This window comes from Ceratotherium simum, chromosome X, assembly GCF_057802395.1.
Source record: "Ceratotherium simum simum isolate JZ-2026a chromosome X, ASM5780239v1, whole genome shotgun sequence".
NCBI classification, from domain to species: Eukaryota; Metazoa; Chordata; class Mammalia; order Perissodactyla; family Rhinocerotidae; genus Ceratotherium; species Ceratotherium simum.
The window spans coordinates 117337752-117356915 of NC_141940.1; the positions used below are offsets into that span (position 1 = coordinate 117337752).

Here is a 19164-nt window from a genome sequence, read left to right on the forward strand (position 1 = left end):
TGCACTTAAGTCCTTGTCTCAGGATCTTCTGTGGGAGAACCCAAGCTAATTTAGGCAGGAATCCCATCTATTGTGTTCTATCTCTTCATCCTCCGATCTCAAGGTTAGTGTCTGAGGCTGGCCCCTAATATACTCTTAATAAAGAAACAAACACATGCTTGAAGAATCTGCACAGCAGTGGAGGCAATAACTGTTTCTCTAGGTAGTGAGGGCTCCATTACCAGAATTGAACAAGCAGAGACTCAAGTCAGCCATCCGTGGTGTAGTGGACACTGTGGGCCTCTGCGTGTGTCTTTAGGCCCATGCCTGTATCCTTGAGCTGCTGATGGCTCTCAGCTGCATCCTGCTCTGGGCACTGCCCTCTGCAGCAGGAACTGCCTCTCTTAAGGTTGTGCTCCCGATGGAGGGGTGGCCTACAGTCAGTGGTTTCCTGATGTGGGGGTAGGAAAGCTCATCCACCTCACCTCAATGTGGGACAATTCGGAAGTTTCATTCATCGCTAGAGCTCCCCGCTGGATTGGCTAAGCCCTCTGTTGTAGCTGCATTGCTGCTTGGCTTCTCCCCCCTGCCCAATCCTGCTTTGTTCACTTCTGAAGGAGTATCTCCCGAGAGCACTCCCTGATACACTATCTGCCTGCACCTCCCCAACTCAGAGCCCCGTTGAAGACTCAGGGGTACCAAAGAGAGGATTCTTCTGTTTGTGTGAATTTCAGATCTGACACTTTGATTTCAAATAAGGAAGCATGGGAAGCGTTTGGGAAACTGGGAAGGGCTTCAGCAGTTGTCATGATTGTTTTGTTATTCCTCATGACGCCAGGGACTCTGAAAGCAGCACTTGTAAGGTGTCTAACTTAGTTACCGTGTCATAATAGTCCCACCTGCAGACTTTTGTTATAGATGGAGTTACATTTCCTTCTTGTTGGTCTGGTGTTTGCAGTGGATGACCGCGGGCCGGGGCATTCTGCACGCCGAGATGCCTTGCTCAGAGGAGCCAGCCCATGGCCTCCAACTGTGGGTTAATTTGAGGAGCTCAGAGAAGATGCTGGAGCCTCGGTACCAGGAACTGAAAAGTAGAGAAATCCCTAAACCCAGTAAGGATGGTGTAACAGTTGCTGTCATTTCTGGAGAAGCCCTGGGAATAAAGGTAAGCAGTGTTATGTGTTTGTGAAAATGGAGGTATGTAGTGACATAGGCTGGTTCCACCTGGGTCAGCAACTCTCACTGGGTTTATCACAGTTCATGTCCCGTGGGGTGGACTTGCTTCATAGGTGTCAGAATAAGTGGAACCTAAGGGAACCCAGAAATTTTTTGCCACATACAAACCCATAGAGTTAGGAAAATTACAAGAAAGCACGCTCATATAAAAAACCTAGTCAAAAAGCAATTTTCCAGATATATCTTAATATGTGTACAGATGTAGCCTATTTCTTTTTGCTTATAGTGCAATTTTATAGCTCCTTGGTACTGCCAGATTGCCACATTTAAGAAACAAACAAAAAACAAAACCAACTCCACTGCCTGAAAATTTATTTAAATTATTTATGCCCAACTTAGTAAGTGTGGAAACCACACAACTACATCATAGAAAGTTTTTTTAAAAAAATTAACTTGAACATTTATTTAACCCATAGACTCCATGCCCTGTACATTCTTCTCAACTGAGACTTTATATTTAGAGTCCCATCTGTTTAATCAAGTAAGAACAATTTAAGCTAAAGATGATGGACAGATTTGTGGTAGGAAAAGGATATGGCAAGTACTGTGTTAATTGCACACCAGAACTGCTGCTGGGGAGGCAGAGTTCCTCATGCGAGACGATTCGAGGTACTAGCCAGCTGGGTAGCATGGTTTCTTGGGTAGGGTTTCCCAGAGGCAGACCCCGAGATAAGAATTCATGTGCAAGTGATTTTATTTTATTTTATTTATTTATTTTTTTTGTGAGGAGATCAGCCCTGGGCTAACATCTGCCAATCCTCTTTTTTTTTTTTTTCCTGAGGAAGGCTGGCCCTGGGCTAACATCCGTGCCCATCTTCCTCCACTTTATATGTGACGCCACCGCAGCATGGCTTGCCAAGCAGTGCGTCAGTGCGCGCCCGGGATCCGAACAGGCGAACCCCGGGCCGCCGCAGCGGAGCGCACGCACTTAACCGCTTGTGCCACCAGGCCGGCCCCTATGTGCAAGTGATTTTAAAGGAAGCACCCCTAGGGGCACAGAAAAAGGAGCCAGGACAGGGAATGGAAGGGAACCAAGCAAGGGTGCCATCTCAGGCAAAGTCCCAAAGAGGATGGAGACTCTGGAGGATCTGTCTGCCTCCAAGTTGTCCCGACCCACCCTGGGCAAGGGAGCTGGGCTTTCATGCTCCCTTACCCCAAGTCGTTACTTATGGCCATTGAGTTTGGGGTAGGGGGCACAGAAATGGTTAAAGAGGATCCAAGGGGATCTGGGAGAGGCCCTGACATCCAGTTCCACACATGCCACCTGGAGTTGAGAGCATCAACATATTGGGAACCACTTGGCCATTCTCCCTGTGGGCAACCAGCACTTAAAACTAGTTTAAACACTAATTTATATAAATTTAAATTTTGTTGATATGCACCCACAGCGATAATGGCTTGGCAGTGGCTACTAGCCAACCATTCAGTGGGATGCATGTCATGGTGAACAGGTTGGTTGTGATTATTGGTTGGGACTTACTGGTTTTTATATTTTCTGCTCTATAACCACAGTTCTTTACCTGTACCATGCCTAGGTGTATGCATTATTTTGCTTTGTGTTTCCAGTGCAAACAGAAGTAACTGAAGGAAAAAACAATCAAAATTTGCTCCCTATTAAGCATATATATATATATATCTGACTGCTGTCTGTACCCCTGGCAGGCCTACGGCTTACTTTGCAGTTGGACACGTGACCCTTCATCGTGTTTCTGTGACCCGTTTCTGTTTTGCCAAACATTGATCAGTGCCCTTTTCAACTGTATGTCAAGAGTTTTCTTCCCTTCAGCTCCACAGAGGAGAATTCAGATCCTGTGAGGCCTTCCTGGTATAAGGCAAAGGACACTGCTGTGTGTAGAATCAGGCAGGGAGGCCTAAGGAGAGCTGGATTAGTGCAGACGAGGGGCGGCTCACTCTGTTTCCTTTAGTGTTTATCATTCTGTGTTTCCAGGACTATAGGGTTCTAGGGACACGCCTTCAGGGCATACTGAAGTGGATGGTGGAGATCAAGAGATTTTCCCCTCTCCACTTCAACCAAAGCACAAGACTTTGCCCAGTCATGTGTATTGGAATTGTCCTTAAGATTTCATTTAGAAAAAGAGTTCAACTGTTTGCAGCTAAAAAGAGAAATTAGACCACTGATTTGATAGATAAGCGAAGCCAGCAATATCACGAATCCTTAGAGTTCACAACTGCTTCTCATTTATAGAAACACAATGCAATTTTGATGTTGGAGCTGCTTCCAGTTATAGGCAGGACATTTTAAAACACTTCCAAGCAGCAGACCGCATGGTCTTGCAATCACTACCAAGAATTAGAGACCATAGGTAATGTTTTAACTTTGTAAAATAATGTCTTAGTAGCTGCTGGCCTCTCCTTTTTCTCTTTGTTGAGTAAAATCTCTGAAGTGAATTACGTTCTCCTAAGTAAATGATCAGTCTTTATTATGAGAGAATTTTAATAAGGGGCTCTTGGCACCTTGGGCAGCATGAATTAGAATTTTGAGAGGCAATGTGGTGCTGTGGTTACTAGCATGGACTCTAGAGACAGAAGGCCTGGATTAGAATCCCCGCCGTGAACTAGCTGTGTGGCCTTGGGCAAGCCACTTAACCTCTCTGTGCTTCAGTGTCTTCATCCATAAAATAGGGTTGCTATGAAAGTTAAGCGAGTGTTTTATACATTAAGCTATCAAAACAGCGCCAGACACATTGTGAGCACCACATAAGCAGTTGCTATTCCTATTATTATTTGATTACCTTGTGTTAACTTGGGCAGGAGCTGGGCTGAGATTTATGTTTGCTGTCTCTGCTAAAGGGGCTTGCTGGGATTTGGGAAAGGTAATTAACCTGCTCTGAAGAAAAGACACCAGCGTGAGTCATTGTAAAGATGGGGGGACTATTGGCCATTTTGTTCTGGGTCTCATAAGAAGTATAGTTTTGTACATCTGAAGTCTTGTCTGCTCACCAAGGAATGACTAGATCTTAAAAAGTCTAGATGTACCATAAAAACAACTGAAGATGGTTTTTCATTGGTAAGATATTTTTAAGTTAAATTACAAGGTGAGGATGAGAATATACATTTCAAGAGACTGATGTGCTTATAACCAATATAGAGTCAACAACTCGCCTCTCCGCAACTGATATATTTAGAAAATGGGATTAGTGACCATTCCAGTGCTTCTCCAACTTTAATATTCATATGGATTACCCGGGGGTCTTGTTAAAATGCAGACTCTGATTCAGCGGGTCTGGGTAAGGTCTGAGAGTCTGCATTTCTAACTGGCTCCCAGTTGATGCCGATGCTGTGGTCCGGGGACCATTGTTGGCAATATGTGTAATGACCATAGGATCCCAGACATGGAGGTTTCCTCATCCAGGAACAGTTTGATTAGGCGCCTATAGAAGATGTTAAGGTCCAGCTCTGGGGCTTTTGGCAAATCTTATGTAACCTCTCTGGATTTCAGTTCCTCTGTCCACAAAAAAGGTGAGGAGCTTTTGTGCAAGATATTATAAGCTTTGGCAAGCAACACAGCTGTCCTTCTGCTGTTCCCAAAGGTAAATGTGTCCCCATTTCCCAGGTTGTGTGTGTCTCAGCCCTTGGGAAGCCACAGCTGATTTTGAGCAAGATTCTGCCAGGACAGCACGGTCTAAAGTGAAGGCTGAAAAGGGGAAAAGATAAAAATGGGATACTTTGAATAGTTTCTCTCACTTCTGGAAGGTCAAAATCACATGTTTATTTCATGAAAGTATGAAATTCTCCAAACCCCATTCCATCTTTATCAGGCAGCCAATCAGTAATATTTATTGCCAGTTCTCTCTGGAACATGTTTCTTTTCCAACAAACGCCTGTACTTGCCTCCTGCTGTTTTAAATTCCATAATGTCAGAAGCAAACCTTAAGGAGGCCTCAGCCCCACTAGGGTCAGAAAAAGACAATCCGGAGCCAGATTGCCTGGGTTCAAGGCCAGCTCTACCACTGACTAACTTTAGAGAAGTCACTTAAGCCTGCTGGGCCTCAGTGTTCTCATCTGTAAAATGGAGATAATTACATGACTCACAGGGTCATCGGAAGTATGAAATTGCTTACTATGTGTAAAGAACTTAGAGTAATACCTGGTGCGGGATAAGCCCTCTATAAGTGGTTGCTCTATAAGTGGTTGCTGCTTTCACTTCTTTGCAAAAGCTTTGTACAGTGTTTGTGTGGCGTACAGACATAACGAAAAGAATCTTCCTTCTGATGGACAGACTATATATATTCATGTATTGGATGATAACCAAAATTATAAAAATTCAGTCTCCAAGAGTTTGCCAAGCATTCCATGTAATTCGCTCAGATCTTGCTACCACTGTGCCCCCAGGACCTGAAACAGTGCCTGATACATAACAAGACAATCAGGAAATATTTAATTAGCAGCTTTCAATGTGTCCCTGCTGGGTATGTCCCCTTCCTCGCCTGGTTTAGCTCCGGCAGGCATTGGAAGACCCCGTGTCCCTTGGGCAATTCTCTCCCAGCCAAAAAGCAACCTGCCCACTGATCAACCTGGGTTGGTCATGGGTTGGCACGTGATTTATAACCAAGCCTGCGATTATCACCTCTGATTTGGAGAGCTGCTGGAGTCTCTGGGCTGTGGCAGGCCATTGGTGCACACCCCCTATTTCCTATACCAGAACTAGAGAGCAACAGCTACCCACCACATTTTCCAGCTTTTGTTTTCATCCAAGGAACTCTAAGGGCAGAATGTCATTTGAAACACTTTATCACCAATACACAATTTTGTCAGTATCCCTTCTACTTTAGTTTGATTAAAAAATATATAGTTTATGTGGCTTTCCAGGAAACACTTTTATAGCATGTCCAAATGGCAGTGGGTTTTTGGCAATCATAATACTAGACAGTAAACTTAGGACATTTTTGCATTATACCCATTTCTCTATTTCAGGGGACATTTGAATTCTTTGATTGTATCTGGCACGTTTTAAATGGATCTTGCCAACTTTACAGTTGACCCCAAATTCTCATTTCCTCCCCTCACCTGCCTTTCTGAGTTTGCTTCTGTTCACTTTGTGATGTGGGGAGGCTGGATGGCCCCCCACTCCCATCCACAGAAGGCTCTCTTTCCTTCCCAAGCTCAGAAGAACAACTTCTTAAAGTAGCATTTAAAAACTATTAAATCATGAAAACAGGTAACACAGGCACATAATTTTTTTTTTTCTTTTTTTGCCTTTGAAGTATTCCAGCGAGTTCATGGGTTTAGCTCAAAAAAGAATGGCGGATATTCTCCTCATGGCAGAGGTTGTAAGTGGGACAGTGGGTTTCTGACAGAGGGAGCCTGAGGTAATGGCCTCCAGCTGTCCCGGAGAGCGAGCAGAGGCAAACAACACGTGCTCAGAAGGAATCGTCCCTTCCAAAGGCCTGTCTGTTAATTTATTTTATTTATAAATCAGAGCGCTCTGTGATGCACTTAAAACTGGATATTTAAAAAAAATGTTCCCTTTGGGGTGAGGGTGGGGAGGATAAGGATGGACCTGAGACTTCTCTCCATTATGTCTTTTTATTTTGAAATTTGAAAGCTGTAAATGTTTACATATTTAAAACATCCAGTTAAACCAGAAAAGAAAAAAAAACAAATCTTAAAATTAAAAACAAATGGAAACAAATGAAGAACTTAAAATTTGTGTAAAGGTATCAGCAACATAACCACACAGAGAAAACATTTATTTTAAGGACTTTTAAACCTAGTTCTTTGACTGTACATTTTTAGTGGGATACATTCTAAAGACAAAAAGAATGGCACAAAAACTTTCATCTTCACTCCATTGTTTTATTGTTAGTGTTGGCATTACAATTTTAAAACAGTTTTGTGTATATTGTGAAATAAAACAAATGAGTAAATTTGTTAATATTTTTAGGAATCAAGATTTTCAGTGTAAGAAAAATAGGTACAAATATAAAAGAAAAGAGCTAAGAAAAATGATGTAATATTCAATGTTACATTAAACATTAAATGGGCATTTAAAAAAATGGATAGCCATGATCTCTATGAGGCAGTTTCTGGAAACCTAATATGATTTGATCATTTTAAGAATCTAAGATTTTTAATGAGACAATGACCCATGTCTCTTTCTGATAACAATTTCATTTTCCTCTAGTTTTTATTTCCATTGATTTTTCTTTTATGGTCCATGTTTAATTAGATACTATGCGGAATCCTAAAAAAAAGTCCCACCTGTGAAATTTACAATCACCCAAATGAATTCTGGCTGAATTTCCCTTTTGAGACCATAAATGGATGTATTTTAATGGGTGGGTGTAGGGAGAGAGGAAAGGAAATCTCAGCGTAAGGCAGAGAGCCTTCTGGTCTCCCTCTGACACAGGACAGGGAGGAGACAGAGCATTTGGGGGAAGAGGATTTTGTAAAGTGCAAAGTCCTGTAGAAATGTGCAGTTGAGGATTTCACCATCTCTGTCCCCTTGCTACTATTAACCAAGGTCCAACCTACGTCCCCTCTCTTCGGTGAAGCCGTCTGGGCTACCCTACATCCACACAGCTGTCTGTCTTCACAACCCATGAGAATTTTGGACTGACAGTTGTCATTTAATTCATGTGTCCCATTTCTCTATGAGCTCCATTCATTTGGTCATTAGGCACCTGCGTGTACACATCGTGCAGTGTCCTGGAGATACGATGAGGACAACAACTGTCCTCAAATAAAGTCACAGTGTAGCTGGGGAGAGAAACTGGCACACATCAGAAGTATAATGTGACAGGAGAAACACTAAAACAGCAGTATGTAAAACTTCCAGGCTAGTCCGGAGGAGTGGGAATTGATTTTGCTTGCGTGGATGGAGGGAGGGAAAGGAAGAAGAGAGGGGGACAGGGATCGTGTCTTACAATGATTTGTATAAAAGACTTGGGTAGTAGGAGTGCAATAACTATTTGGGGATCATGATGGGGGGCTGCATAGGCAACCAGATCCTGGTGGGATTTCGACAGGGCAAAAAGAAATGATGCAAAATATTGGGCTGGAGGGAAATTCAAGACCAAGTTTGTCTACTCCTGGATTTTGCCTAAGGCTGACCTTGGTTGTATGTATATTCCTGCGTCCCTCTCTCCCACAGTTTTCGATAGCATGGTTTGAGGTTAAGGTAGCATGGAGTGCTGTGTGCAGTCCTGTCTCATCTCAAATTTCACAAAGCAGTTCATTCTCTAGGACCTGCCCAACACAGACTATGCAGCGTGAGCTGATGATCAGCGTCATTCCACAGACAAGTGCAAAACTTGGTTCTCATTCAGTGTTGAGAATAGGCATGATTAGGTCTGTTAGTCTTGTTTAGTAAATAGGGAGACACCAAGGAAATGCACCCAGCAACCTCAAAGACTTGTTGTGTGATAGGCAGCCATAGTTGGCACTTAATTTGCAGTTTGGAATGTTCAAGTAAACAGTGGTCAGGATCTGCTCAAATCAGCTGTACAAAAGGTTGCTTTTGCCCAGGGCAGCCCACTCACCCCAAAAAGACCATTCTTGGTGTGCACAAAGGGTGCCAGATGTTCTTATTTCTTCAAGATGTCCCTGCTGACCTAATCCCCTAGGAAGTACATTCCAGTGGTATCAACAAGCCCTCTTCTGCCAGTAAATGAAGAATGGATAGGTGTACTTTTAAACCAGAAGTTACATCCTGTGCCATTCATACATCATTGGCCTAAGTAATCAGGGTTACAAATTAGTAAGGAAGTTTAGACTAAGAGCATGATGAAAGCTATAAAAAACCAAGGTGTCACCTTCAATAAAGGTGAGTGGACACTTTACGTATCATTGTAATCACTTCTATGGCTGTCAAGGCTTGCACTGTTCAGATATGATAAGTCTTTCCTAGGAACATACTACATATTTTTTCTAACCACTGTGAAAAATATAAGACAGCTTCAGAGGTTCTTGCGTGTTGCATTAAAATCTGAGCTCTTGTGCCTATAAATAAGGTAGATGTCAGTATTTTAAAGACTGGTATTGGCATATATAAAGCTATGCTTTTCATAGTTGCAAACACAGTGCTTTATTTTGACTGAAGCACAAATCCTTGGGATCATGTAGCTTTTGAACAAACTCACACTAAAATGTGATGAGAAAAATTGCTGTCAAATATAATTCTAATTACTTGAAGCTTTATTAAGAATTCTGCTCCTGTGGACAGGTATAGGTACTCCAAGGTAGACAAGAATTTAAAAATTTCAACTCAAATGGGCTCTAAATCATTGACAGGGATTACTCTATTAAAAGAGGAGCATGTTGAGAATCCTTTTCACCATCATTGCAGGTCCATGGGCTGTTCCATATTCCCTGGGCTTAGTAAAATGAGATGAGGAAACTGTCAGATCCTGCCATTCCTGGAAGGACTTCCACACTGGCCAGGGGGAATTGGAAGGATTTCCCAGAAAGGTGTCTGTGCCATTATAGGTCAGTTGAGCTCAGCAAATATGTATTGAGGGCCAACTGTGTGCAAGACTCTGTGAAGGTGTGAGGGAAAGAGATGAAAAAAAATCAGGGACCTGGAAGGGCACAGTCCAAGGATGGACACATCAACTGTTAACACTGGTGTACTGTGGGGAGTCACCAGACTAGTAAACGTGGTGGAATTAGGGGAAGGCAGAAGAGACAGGAGGCCCAGCCCAATCTGGAGGTTCAGGAAAAGCAGGCCTAAGTCTAAAGGAGCCAACTGACCAGGCAAATAAGGATGGAAAGAGTCTAGACAGTGCAAAGGAGACAGTGTTTTTGCCTAGAGGTGTGGAAGTGTCCAGTGAATGACTCAGTGCTTTTAGAAGACCTTCAAAACATACGCTTATTGTCTTAAGCATGAAAATTGAAAAAGTTATCTCTACCATGTAAAACTTTTCTGGTAATTTCTCTCTCTCCTGGGTTTTTTTTTTAACTTTTCAATTTCATTCTCTTTTGTCTTTAGATATATCTTGAATTGGTGAAACCAATAATGTTTCACCTGGAGTAATTGCTCTTCTAACTCCTCTGCCTTTTATCTCTGTCTCTGAGTGATCAAAACTAAAACAGTGCAAAATTCCAAAGACACAATGCTGTCCTGTCACTATCTATGGGAGTCATCCATGTTGAGAGTATAACCATTACATTTGGAACACAACATGAGTTGATTAAGGTCCAGCTCATCCAGGTTCATTGAAGAATAAAATAATGATAATTTGCCTCTTTTTCATGAAACCTTAAAGCCCCCTTGTTCTCTTTGCTCCCATATAGATGGTCATTACAGAAGGAAACCATGATGGCCAAAATTTTTCTTTCCTGGTCCAACTATAAATAGCAACTGCAGAAATGTAAATGCTTCCTTTTAGAGGAAACCATTCTGAAATCCAGAACAAGGCTCTCGTTTCCTACTACCTTCAAACACCTGCCTCTGGTCAGTTCTCCTCTCATCTCTAGACTCTGAGAACAGTGCTGGCTTCCCCTGCCCCCTTCTGCTCTCTGATTATAAGAAGCGACCCACAAGAGAGAGGGAGGGAGAGCTGGGCTGTGAAAAGGAGGAAGAAAAATCACCTGACACCTTTTCTCCTCCATCTTGGTTCCTTTAGTGTTGATTTTTGTGCCTTTCCATCTTTTCTCCACCAGAGTGTTTTCCTGTAGACCACCCAACCCCCGCCACTCTGTCACCACCACCAATTAGAGGGTCTGCCAGTTGAGTTCTCCTGGGCAGATTCTTGTCCCCAACAGCTTCCACTCCTGGCTGTGGCAGCTCTGCTTGTCAGGAGTCAGTACCCACCTACGTCTGTGTCCACCTTGGAGACTTTGAGTGCCTCTGAGTAACTACCGAAACTTGGCTGGTGGATTTTCCCAGCATCGGATACTGACTTAAGGCAATCTGTTACTGAGCAGTCCAAAAGAAGTTTTGAACAAGAGTTCCTGGTGACTGTGATTAAATATTTTCATAGATTTTAATTGACAAGAGTTTGTCAGCCAGACAAAAGCAGAAGAGGACTTAGAATTGGGTAGAAGTCAAGTGTAGGGAGTTGAAGTGGAGGAGAAGACCAAAGGATAATTATCCTTTCTTCCCCTCTCAAGTTTAGGATGAATTGAGAGGTAGAGTCTGAGGAGTTGGCCAGATGGAGATCCAAATATCATCTTTATTACCAGTACAATCTGGATAAGAGCACGACTTGTACCTGAGACCTTTTAGGCTTCTTAATACTTCCCCCACTTCATTAAACATGTCCAGGCGGAGCTGTACAGTCTTAGGCATCATTTTCAGAGGCAAGCTTATTACTTTGTGGCAGAAGAAGAAATAAAGAGAGAGAAAGAGAAAGAGAGAAGGAATATAGCCCAGCAGGGTGTGAGCTGAGCATGCTCAGTTCCTTGAATTACCCTCACCAACCGGATCCCATCCTTCCCTCTCCCCTCCACCCCCAGGGATGAGTGAGGGCGGCAGAGAACAGCTGGCTGTTGCCTCATGGGGACGTTATGGAGGGGTCTGGAGGCTCCCCCAATATTCCTCAGCATTTTGTTCTAGTAACCTATTGGATTTGACACTTAGCAGTGACTGACCCCCTCAGGGAAGGAGAGGAGAAGTTTATCACTGTGGATCTCCTCCCACCAAAACTAACTTCTCTCTGGGATAAATTTTACCCCCAGAAGGGTCTGAAATGAGTACTGAGAGTGTTTTCATTAAATTAACACCAAGGCACATCCATATTCTAGGCCGCACATTCCCTCCTGATTTTATTTCCCTGTCAAATTATTCCCAATCATGTTGAGAGTGTGTGAGACGCCCAAGGAGCAGCATAAAAAATTATCTAAATATTAAAATATCCCAAATGTGAACATAAATCTCTCCCATCATCAAATTTCTAAGAATAAATCTAAACCCCTGATCTAAAACTCCTTGCCCTTATAAACCAAGTTGAAAAATTATGATTAAAAATTACATTCTAAATAAAATCCCAAAGCATCCTTACCCAATTGTAATTCTACTTTGCTTGGGTAGAATACAGATTTTCTTTCTGTTTATGAGCACCATAGCGTGAGTTGCCTCCCCTGGTCTGGATGTGGTTCCATCAGAACTGCCAAACTTGAATTCATTCTACCAAAATTTTCACTTATCTCACTTTAAAAATAGTCCCCAAAGGTAATGAGACACATTTATCACAATACCAGCCCTAGATCTGTGAGATTTCACTGCACAAGCAAATCTCCAAGCCCTAGAGCAGCTATATCTGCAGAAAATTGATGTATGTGATCAGACCAGAGCATTAACATAGCTGGGAGAACAAAGCCATGTACCCATGGTGCGTCTACCCTCTGAGGTGAAACATTCCTGCCTTCTTGAAAGGTTAGATGCTTGTGTTGTTGGCAACTCTAGGCACCAGGTCTTAAGAAAATCCTCCACCTAACTATTGAAGGTTGATAAGAATATGAAGAGATGTTCTTCTGACCAATATACAGAGAAATGTGAATTCAAATAATATGGTACCACTTGACACTTTTCAGGTTTGCGAAAGTTAGCAAGCTGAATATTGTCAAGTGCCGGCAAGGATGGGAAGAAATAGAAACTTCATGCATGGCAGGAAAGTATAACTGTATTCATTGTGGAGAGCAAGCTGGCATTACAGTCATGCATAGCTTAACGATGGGGACACATTCTGAGAAATGTGTTGTTAAGCGATTTCATCATTGTGCGAACATCATAGAGTGTACTTACACAAACCTAGATGGTATAGCCTACTACACACCTGGGCTATATAGTACTAACCTTATGGGACCACTGTTGTATATGTGATTTGTTGTTGATCTAAATGTTATTATGTGGTACATGACTGTACTTAAGTTACTCAGTGAAGCTAACACTGCATATAGAGTATGCCCCAGCAATTCCGCTCTTGGATATTTACTCCAGCAAGACTTCACCAAGTAGACATATGACAGTGGTTATCTCAGCATCATGGAGAAAGGAGTCAGAGATGATGTAGGTGTTCACCACTTAGGGAATGGATAAGTAAAATATGGTGATTACATATGATGGAATACAATGTAGCAGTTGGAAACAATGGACTATATTTACTTATATCTATATTATTAGATCTCAGGAAATAATGTAGAATAAATTAGAATGAGAGAGCAGTTTTGCACATAATGCTACTTATTTTTCAAGGACACCTATCTATCTAAATAAACATACAAAGGGTTGATTGGAAGGATGTTCATTACATGATTGAGACCCAGTGAGGGAATGGAACTAAGATGGGGGATGATGGGGAAAAAATTCAAAACAAGAGGGGCTCTCATGGATGTATATGATGACCATGTGCCACGGACCATGATGTATGACCAATTGAATTCCATTCCACGCATCCTAGGGGAGGGAGAGAGATTGGTTTGTGCCCAGTAACAGCTTTTAACTTGGTTAGTGTAGTTGACCTCCTGTGTGGGTGACTTAAGGGATTCTAGGAAGCCCTAATACATGCCAAAAACCTCAGTTACTTATCAGAACTATACCATTAGAGAGTCAATCCTTTGACAGTATGATAGATTGAAAAGAGCATGGACTGTGGAGTCAAGCAGACCTGGGTCCGAATTTCAGCTCTGTTGTTTAATACTTCTGTGGCTTTGGGAAAATTATTATTATTATTATTATTATTTTTTGTGAGGAAGATCAGCCCTGAGCTAACATCCATGCCAATCCTCCTCTTTTTGCTGAGGAAGACCGGCTCTGAGATAACATCTATTGCCAATCCTCCTCCTTTTTCTCCCCAAAGCCCTGGTAGATAGGTGTATGTCATAGTTGCACGTCCTTCTAGTTGCTGTATGCGGGACGCCGCCTTAGCGTGGCCGGATGAGCGGTGCGTCGGTGCGCGCCCGGGATCCGAACCCAGGCTGCCAGTAGTGGAACACGCACACTTAACCGCTAAGCCACGGGGCCGGCCCCCGGGAAAATTATTTTTGAGCCTTTATTTCCTTATCTGCCAAATGGGGATGGTAACGAATAGTCTTTGAGTTGTTTGTAAGATATGTAATGTGCCTGGCAACATAGAGGGTACTTAATAAATGTTTGTTCCCTTTTCCTTTATCTGTCTCCCTTTCTGCTCCCACATTCCCTTTTATCGTTAGGCTTTACTGACAGCAAATCTCTAGAACTTCTTGGGAAGGGAAATGAAAATGGCTAACATCTTTTGTGGGCTTATGAGGTACTAAATTCTAAGTCAGAGCTGTCCAATAAAAATAGAAGGGAAGCAACATGTAATTTAAAATTTTCAGTAGACAGAATTTAAAAAGTAAAAAAAAAACAGGTGAAATTAATAATGTATTTTTACCCAGTTATCCAAAATATTATCATTTCAACATATATAATCACTATAAAATTATAATGAGATATTTTACACTTTTTGTACCAACTCTTTGAAATGCTGTGTGTATTTTTCACTTAGAGCACATCTTGATTCACACTGGCCGCATTTCCTGTGCTCAGTAGCCACATGCGGCTCATGGTGGCTGTATTGGACAGTGAGGTTCTGAGTGCTGTACATGTATCAATTCTTTTTCTCCTGATTTACCTTGAGTTCTCTGGAAAACAGAGCCTAAGGCAGGTCTTATGTGCACTCCCAGGGCTGTAAAGTGAGGGAGAAGGAAAGTGAGACAGATACTTGGCGGTGCAGGACGCCTGTTCAGAAAACTGTACCTCAGGACTTCCTAATGGAGGAAGAAAGAGGAAGAATTTTTCTGTCATCCCACATCTTCCATCCCTCTTTGGCCACAGTCTGCCCCTTGGGGGCTAATCTTCTGCTCTTCTGGATTGTGTCACTTAGCCCCTTCAGGCAGCCTCTGAGAAAGCTACATACCACATCTGGTAGCTTGGATCTTCATTCCTGTCTGGGCATGGAGGGAGGATCCAGAGCCTCGGTAGGTCTGTCAGGCCAAGCCCAGGAGCTCTGGAGCTGCTGGAGCTCCCACCACTGTGGTGCAATCAAGCCATTGAGAACTTGGCAGTCAGACAAGAGGGGCCAGGGCAGCTGAAGATGTCAACAGTAGTAAGAGCAGTGACACTCAGAGGTCTCATACGTGGCCAAGGGCTCAGGAGTTAGTGAGGCGGAGAGACTAAGGAGGCACATAAAATGTGTCCAGTTAAATTCTCACAACAACCTAGTGACAGAGGGAACTGAGGCATAGCGAGTTTAGCAACTTGCCCAGAGTTATGCATCTAGTAAGTGACAGAGTTGGCATTCTAACTGGGTATCTGGCTCCGAGTTTGTGATCTTAACCACAAGCTTACACAGGTCCTTACCAGTTTGGCACAACCCAATATAAATCAGATCTTTTGCTGAGAGCAGGTTTTTATCCACAGAAGCTTTAAAGACGGAGAGGGCCTAAGAGGAGAGATGGATGTTGAAGGGTTCAGAAGAAATCCTTGACCCATCTTTAATTTTGCTAAGGATCTGGCCACGTCTTACTTGCCCAGGAATTCGTGAACACACCCCTGCCCTGGATGGGGGATAAGTACTGACCCCTTCCATAGGTCTCTAGCCCTTCAGCAGATTTGTCAACTCTTCAATTTCTCAGAGCTGTTGCTGAATAGTAGGGAACTTCCTTTCTTGTTTGTGGATAGATGGGAGGCCATATTCAATACTTTTGGAGCCTCTCTGTATACTTACTTTATTTAGATGGGTTGATGTAGTAAGTTTGGGATTTTGGTGGTTGGTCAAGGAAGAGACAGGTTCATGAGAGGCAGTAACACACAAGCTTTATTTGGGTGGTGCTTGGATAGAGTTGCCTGAGAAGGGGAAGTCCCTTGCAGTTGGAGACCTTCTGGAGACAGTGGTGCGAGACTACTACCCAGAAGGGGAACAGGGCAAGGGATCTCCTGGGAGCAGTAGGGGAAATCAGAGAAGGGCTTATGTGTCCAGGTGATGTCGCTCAGCAACAAGATGGAGGGCCTCTGGCTCAGAGAGCTCCAAAGGGCAGCAGCAGTTTGGGGACTTTTATAGCTGCAGAGTTTGTCTTTATTTATGGCTAGCAGATGTTGGGTGCAGTTTGCAGGGTATGTAAAGTAAGTAGGCTCTAAATGGATAAAAATATGTTTATTTGGAATATATTTAAAGCAATCAGATGTGTAAGAATTTGAGTTGGGCTCTAGCGGGCTTTGGGCTAAAGGAGCTAGTCTGCTATGAAGAAGTAAACAATGTGGGGACCATTTTTGCCTAATACACAGAGGCCATCTCAGGCCCATTTATATAATAGTTGGACAGGAAACTTTCCATTCACTCAACCTCTTTCATTGCTGTAATGGGGTATTAGGATCTGAATGAAGTTCTCAGGGCAGCTAGAGTCTAGAATTCCTGACAGTATGAGAGGCTTTTCAGAGCCAACCAAGACCTACTCGTCCTTTTTCTTCTGGCACTTCCAATGGAATCAGAATGTCAGGCAGCGGTAGATATGAGAGATCAGCTCTCCCACTCCACCACTTTGTAGATGAGAACGCTGCAACTCAACTAGGCAAAAAGTCTTTCCCAAGGTCACACAGCTCATTGTGAAAGGAATCTAGACCCAAACTCAGGTTTCCTGAATTTTGCCCCGTTTTATTTGCACAGTACCCCTGCCTTATCACACCATTCTGCCCTTGTACATAAGCTTGCTGAGTGTGTCTCTCTCCAGTTTGGGAATGCCTTAGCTCATTTTCATGGAAGGAAGCTTCAGAATGATCCTCTCTCTCTTTCTACACCAAAAGGGTACCTTCAGGCACATGTCTGTACAGACACCCCTGACTATGTCAGAATGTCCTGCAAACGACCACATAGGAGAAGTCCTATGCCATAATAAGTTCCCCCTTAATCATAAAATTGAAAGTTCATATCTACACAAAGGAAGGTATGAGTCCCCAGAGCTCTATGAAACCTTATCTTTGCCAAATAGCTTCCCATCTCGATGCACTTTCTTGCAAAAACTCTTAAAAACATCTTAGTAAATACCAAATGTAACTAATAGAGATTAAAAATATAAAGGCCTGTGAGAAATATTCTAGCATCGGATAATAGATTTGCTGACTCAACCTTGGAACACATTAACCATGGATGAGAGATAAGGGATAGCAAGGCTCCCTCCTGGCGTATTTGGGGGTCATTGGTGGCTTTATTGTACTGTTGTCTTTGTAGGAGCATGGATGGATTGTTCATATAAGAGATGGGCATTTGTTCTTTCTCTGGTTTTAATTTTCCAAAAATTAGAACATCTGTAACCCAATTTTAGGAAAGAATGCTGACTCAAAGGGTGAAGAAATCAAAGTCCAGTTTCACAATTAACATGTCTCTGGTTAAATTTCAGGGCTGTGAGTCCTGTCAGCATCTTTATTCCTTTCCCCTTCAGCTCTTCTCTCCTCACTACCCATCCCCTAAATAAAAGGTGGGAAGGAGAGGGACTAGAGTGTTACTATTGATTAAAGCGCTGCTTGAAAAAGGATTATATAGAGACTTTTTCTATCCCAGTAGGATAATTTGGCTATGTCCAAAATTCTTGGTCAGCTGGACAGCTTGATGCTCAAGATTTTCCACAGTCCTCTATGGTTGATAGAAGTTAAAAATGTAGTCTGGCCCTCTCTAACTCTCACCCTATACAGAGTCATTGGCATTTTGCCTAAGAGTTCCTTGTCTTCTCTTTGTGTAGCCCTTCATGTATATGTCAAAATATGATTACAGAGTTTTAATCCTTCCCATGATACCTTTAGCACTGAGGATGGAAACTAATCTCTCCCACTCATCAGAATTCTTTAAAATAATCAAGAATTCAGAAATCATAGTGCTTTGGATTGGGGACAGAAGACTTATCCTTTCATTGAAGGGCATCCGCCTATTCTAGACAACAAGAGTTGGAAGTTTGTTTGAAATAATGGGGTAAATCTGCTTTTCATTACTCAAGGCATTCCTCAAAGCCTTAAGATCTCAAGGAGAAAGGGGAAGGTCTGTTTCTCCACATAGGGGCGAAGGGGTCTGGCAGTGAGTTTCTTGAGTGTGTGTGAAGGTATAAAGTGGTGGAGAGAATGGGTCTTTGCTGATGGGTTTTCTCCCCAGTGCAAAGTCCAGCAGACCATGCAAGTGACCCAGTGGTGGAAGGAAGATGAGGAGATTGGGAAGCACCGTGGGAGATGTGTGAGATGATGACGAGAACTCCTGTGGAGCAGATCTTCCTTCTATTAGTTGGGGCTTCTAAGCTAGCTAGTGAAGTTTTCCCCATTGAGGCTCTTCCTTGTGATTGGCAGAAAGAGAACCTACCTGAAATAGACCCAAGTATATTTGCAAACTTAATAATGATAAAGAAGGTTATCATCAATTGGGGAAAAAAAGAGAAGAATAAGTCAACTGGGACAATTGGTTAACCATTCATAAAAAGAAAACAGGTTAGCCCATGATCTCACACCCCATAGTAAAATAAGTTCAACATAGATTAAAGATTTAAATGTTAAAAATTTTGAGCTAGAAAAATATAGGAAAACATTTATGTGATGTTTGGATGGGGAAAGACTTTCTAAGTTTAAAAGCATTGAAAGGAAAAGATTGATAGATCTGACCCATGTCAGAAATGCCATAAATGAAATTAAAGGCCAAAAACAAACTGGGAGATTTTTACAACAAATATTATTAGAGGCTAATAGTCTTAATTTACTAAGAAAAAACATCTCTCGTATAAATTAATAAGAGAAGCACCAAACTCCCTTGACCTCACACCCCCCAATTCTCTGCTCCCTCTGAGAGTCATACTTTCCAGAATATTTGTCTGCACATGTCATGTGCACTTCCTCCATGCTCTCAAGCTGGCATCCACCCCCATTAGTGCATTGAATCACCACTGCCTTCCATGTGGCCAAACCCAGAGGTCTTTTTTTTTTCTTCCTCACGTTAACTCTTCCTTTCCATGGGTTCAACGCTTCCTCCTTTTCCACACCCTCTCTCCTTTCTTTGG

At 42.5% G+C, this 19164-nt stretch overlaps 1 protein-coding gene across 4 annotated transcripts in view; it reads left to right on the forward strand.

Moving 5' to 3' along the window:
- The window catches only part of PIR (pirin), a 90643-nt gene that overhangs the window by 30998 nt on the left and 40481 nt on the right, over positions 1–19164 (forward strand). For all 4 annotated transcript variants that reach the window (XM_014791120.2, XM_087426388.1, XM_087426390.1 and 1 more), the window contains exon 5: positions 938–1144. In XM_014791120.2, the coding sequence (XP_014646606.2) occupies positions 938–1144 (207 nt within the window). The remainder of the gene's footprint in view (positions 1–937; positions 1145–19164) is intronic.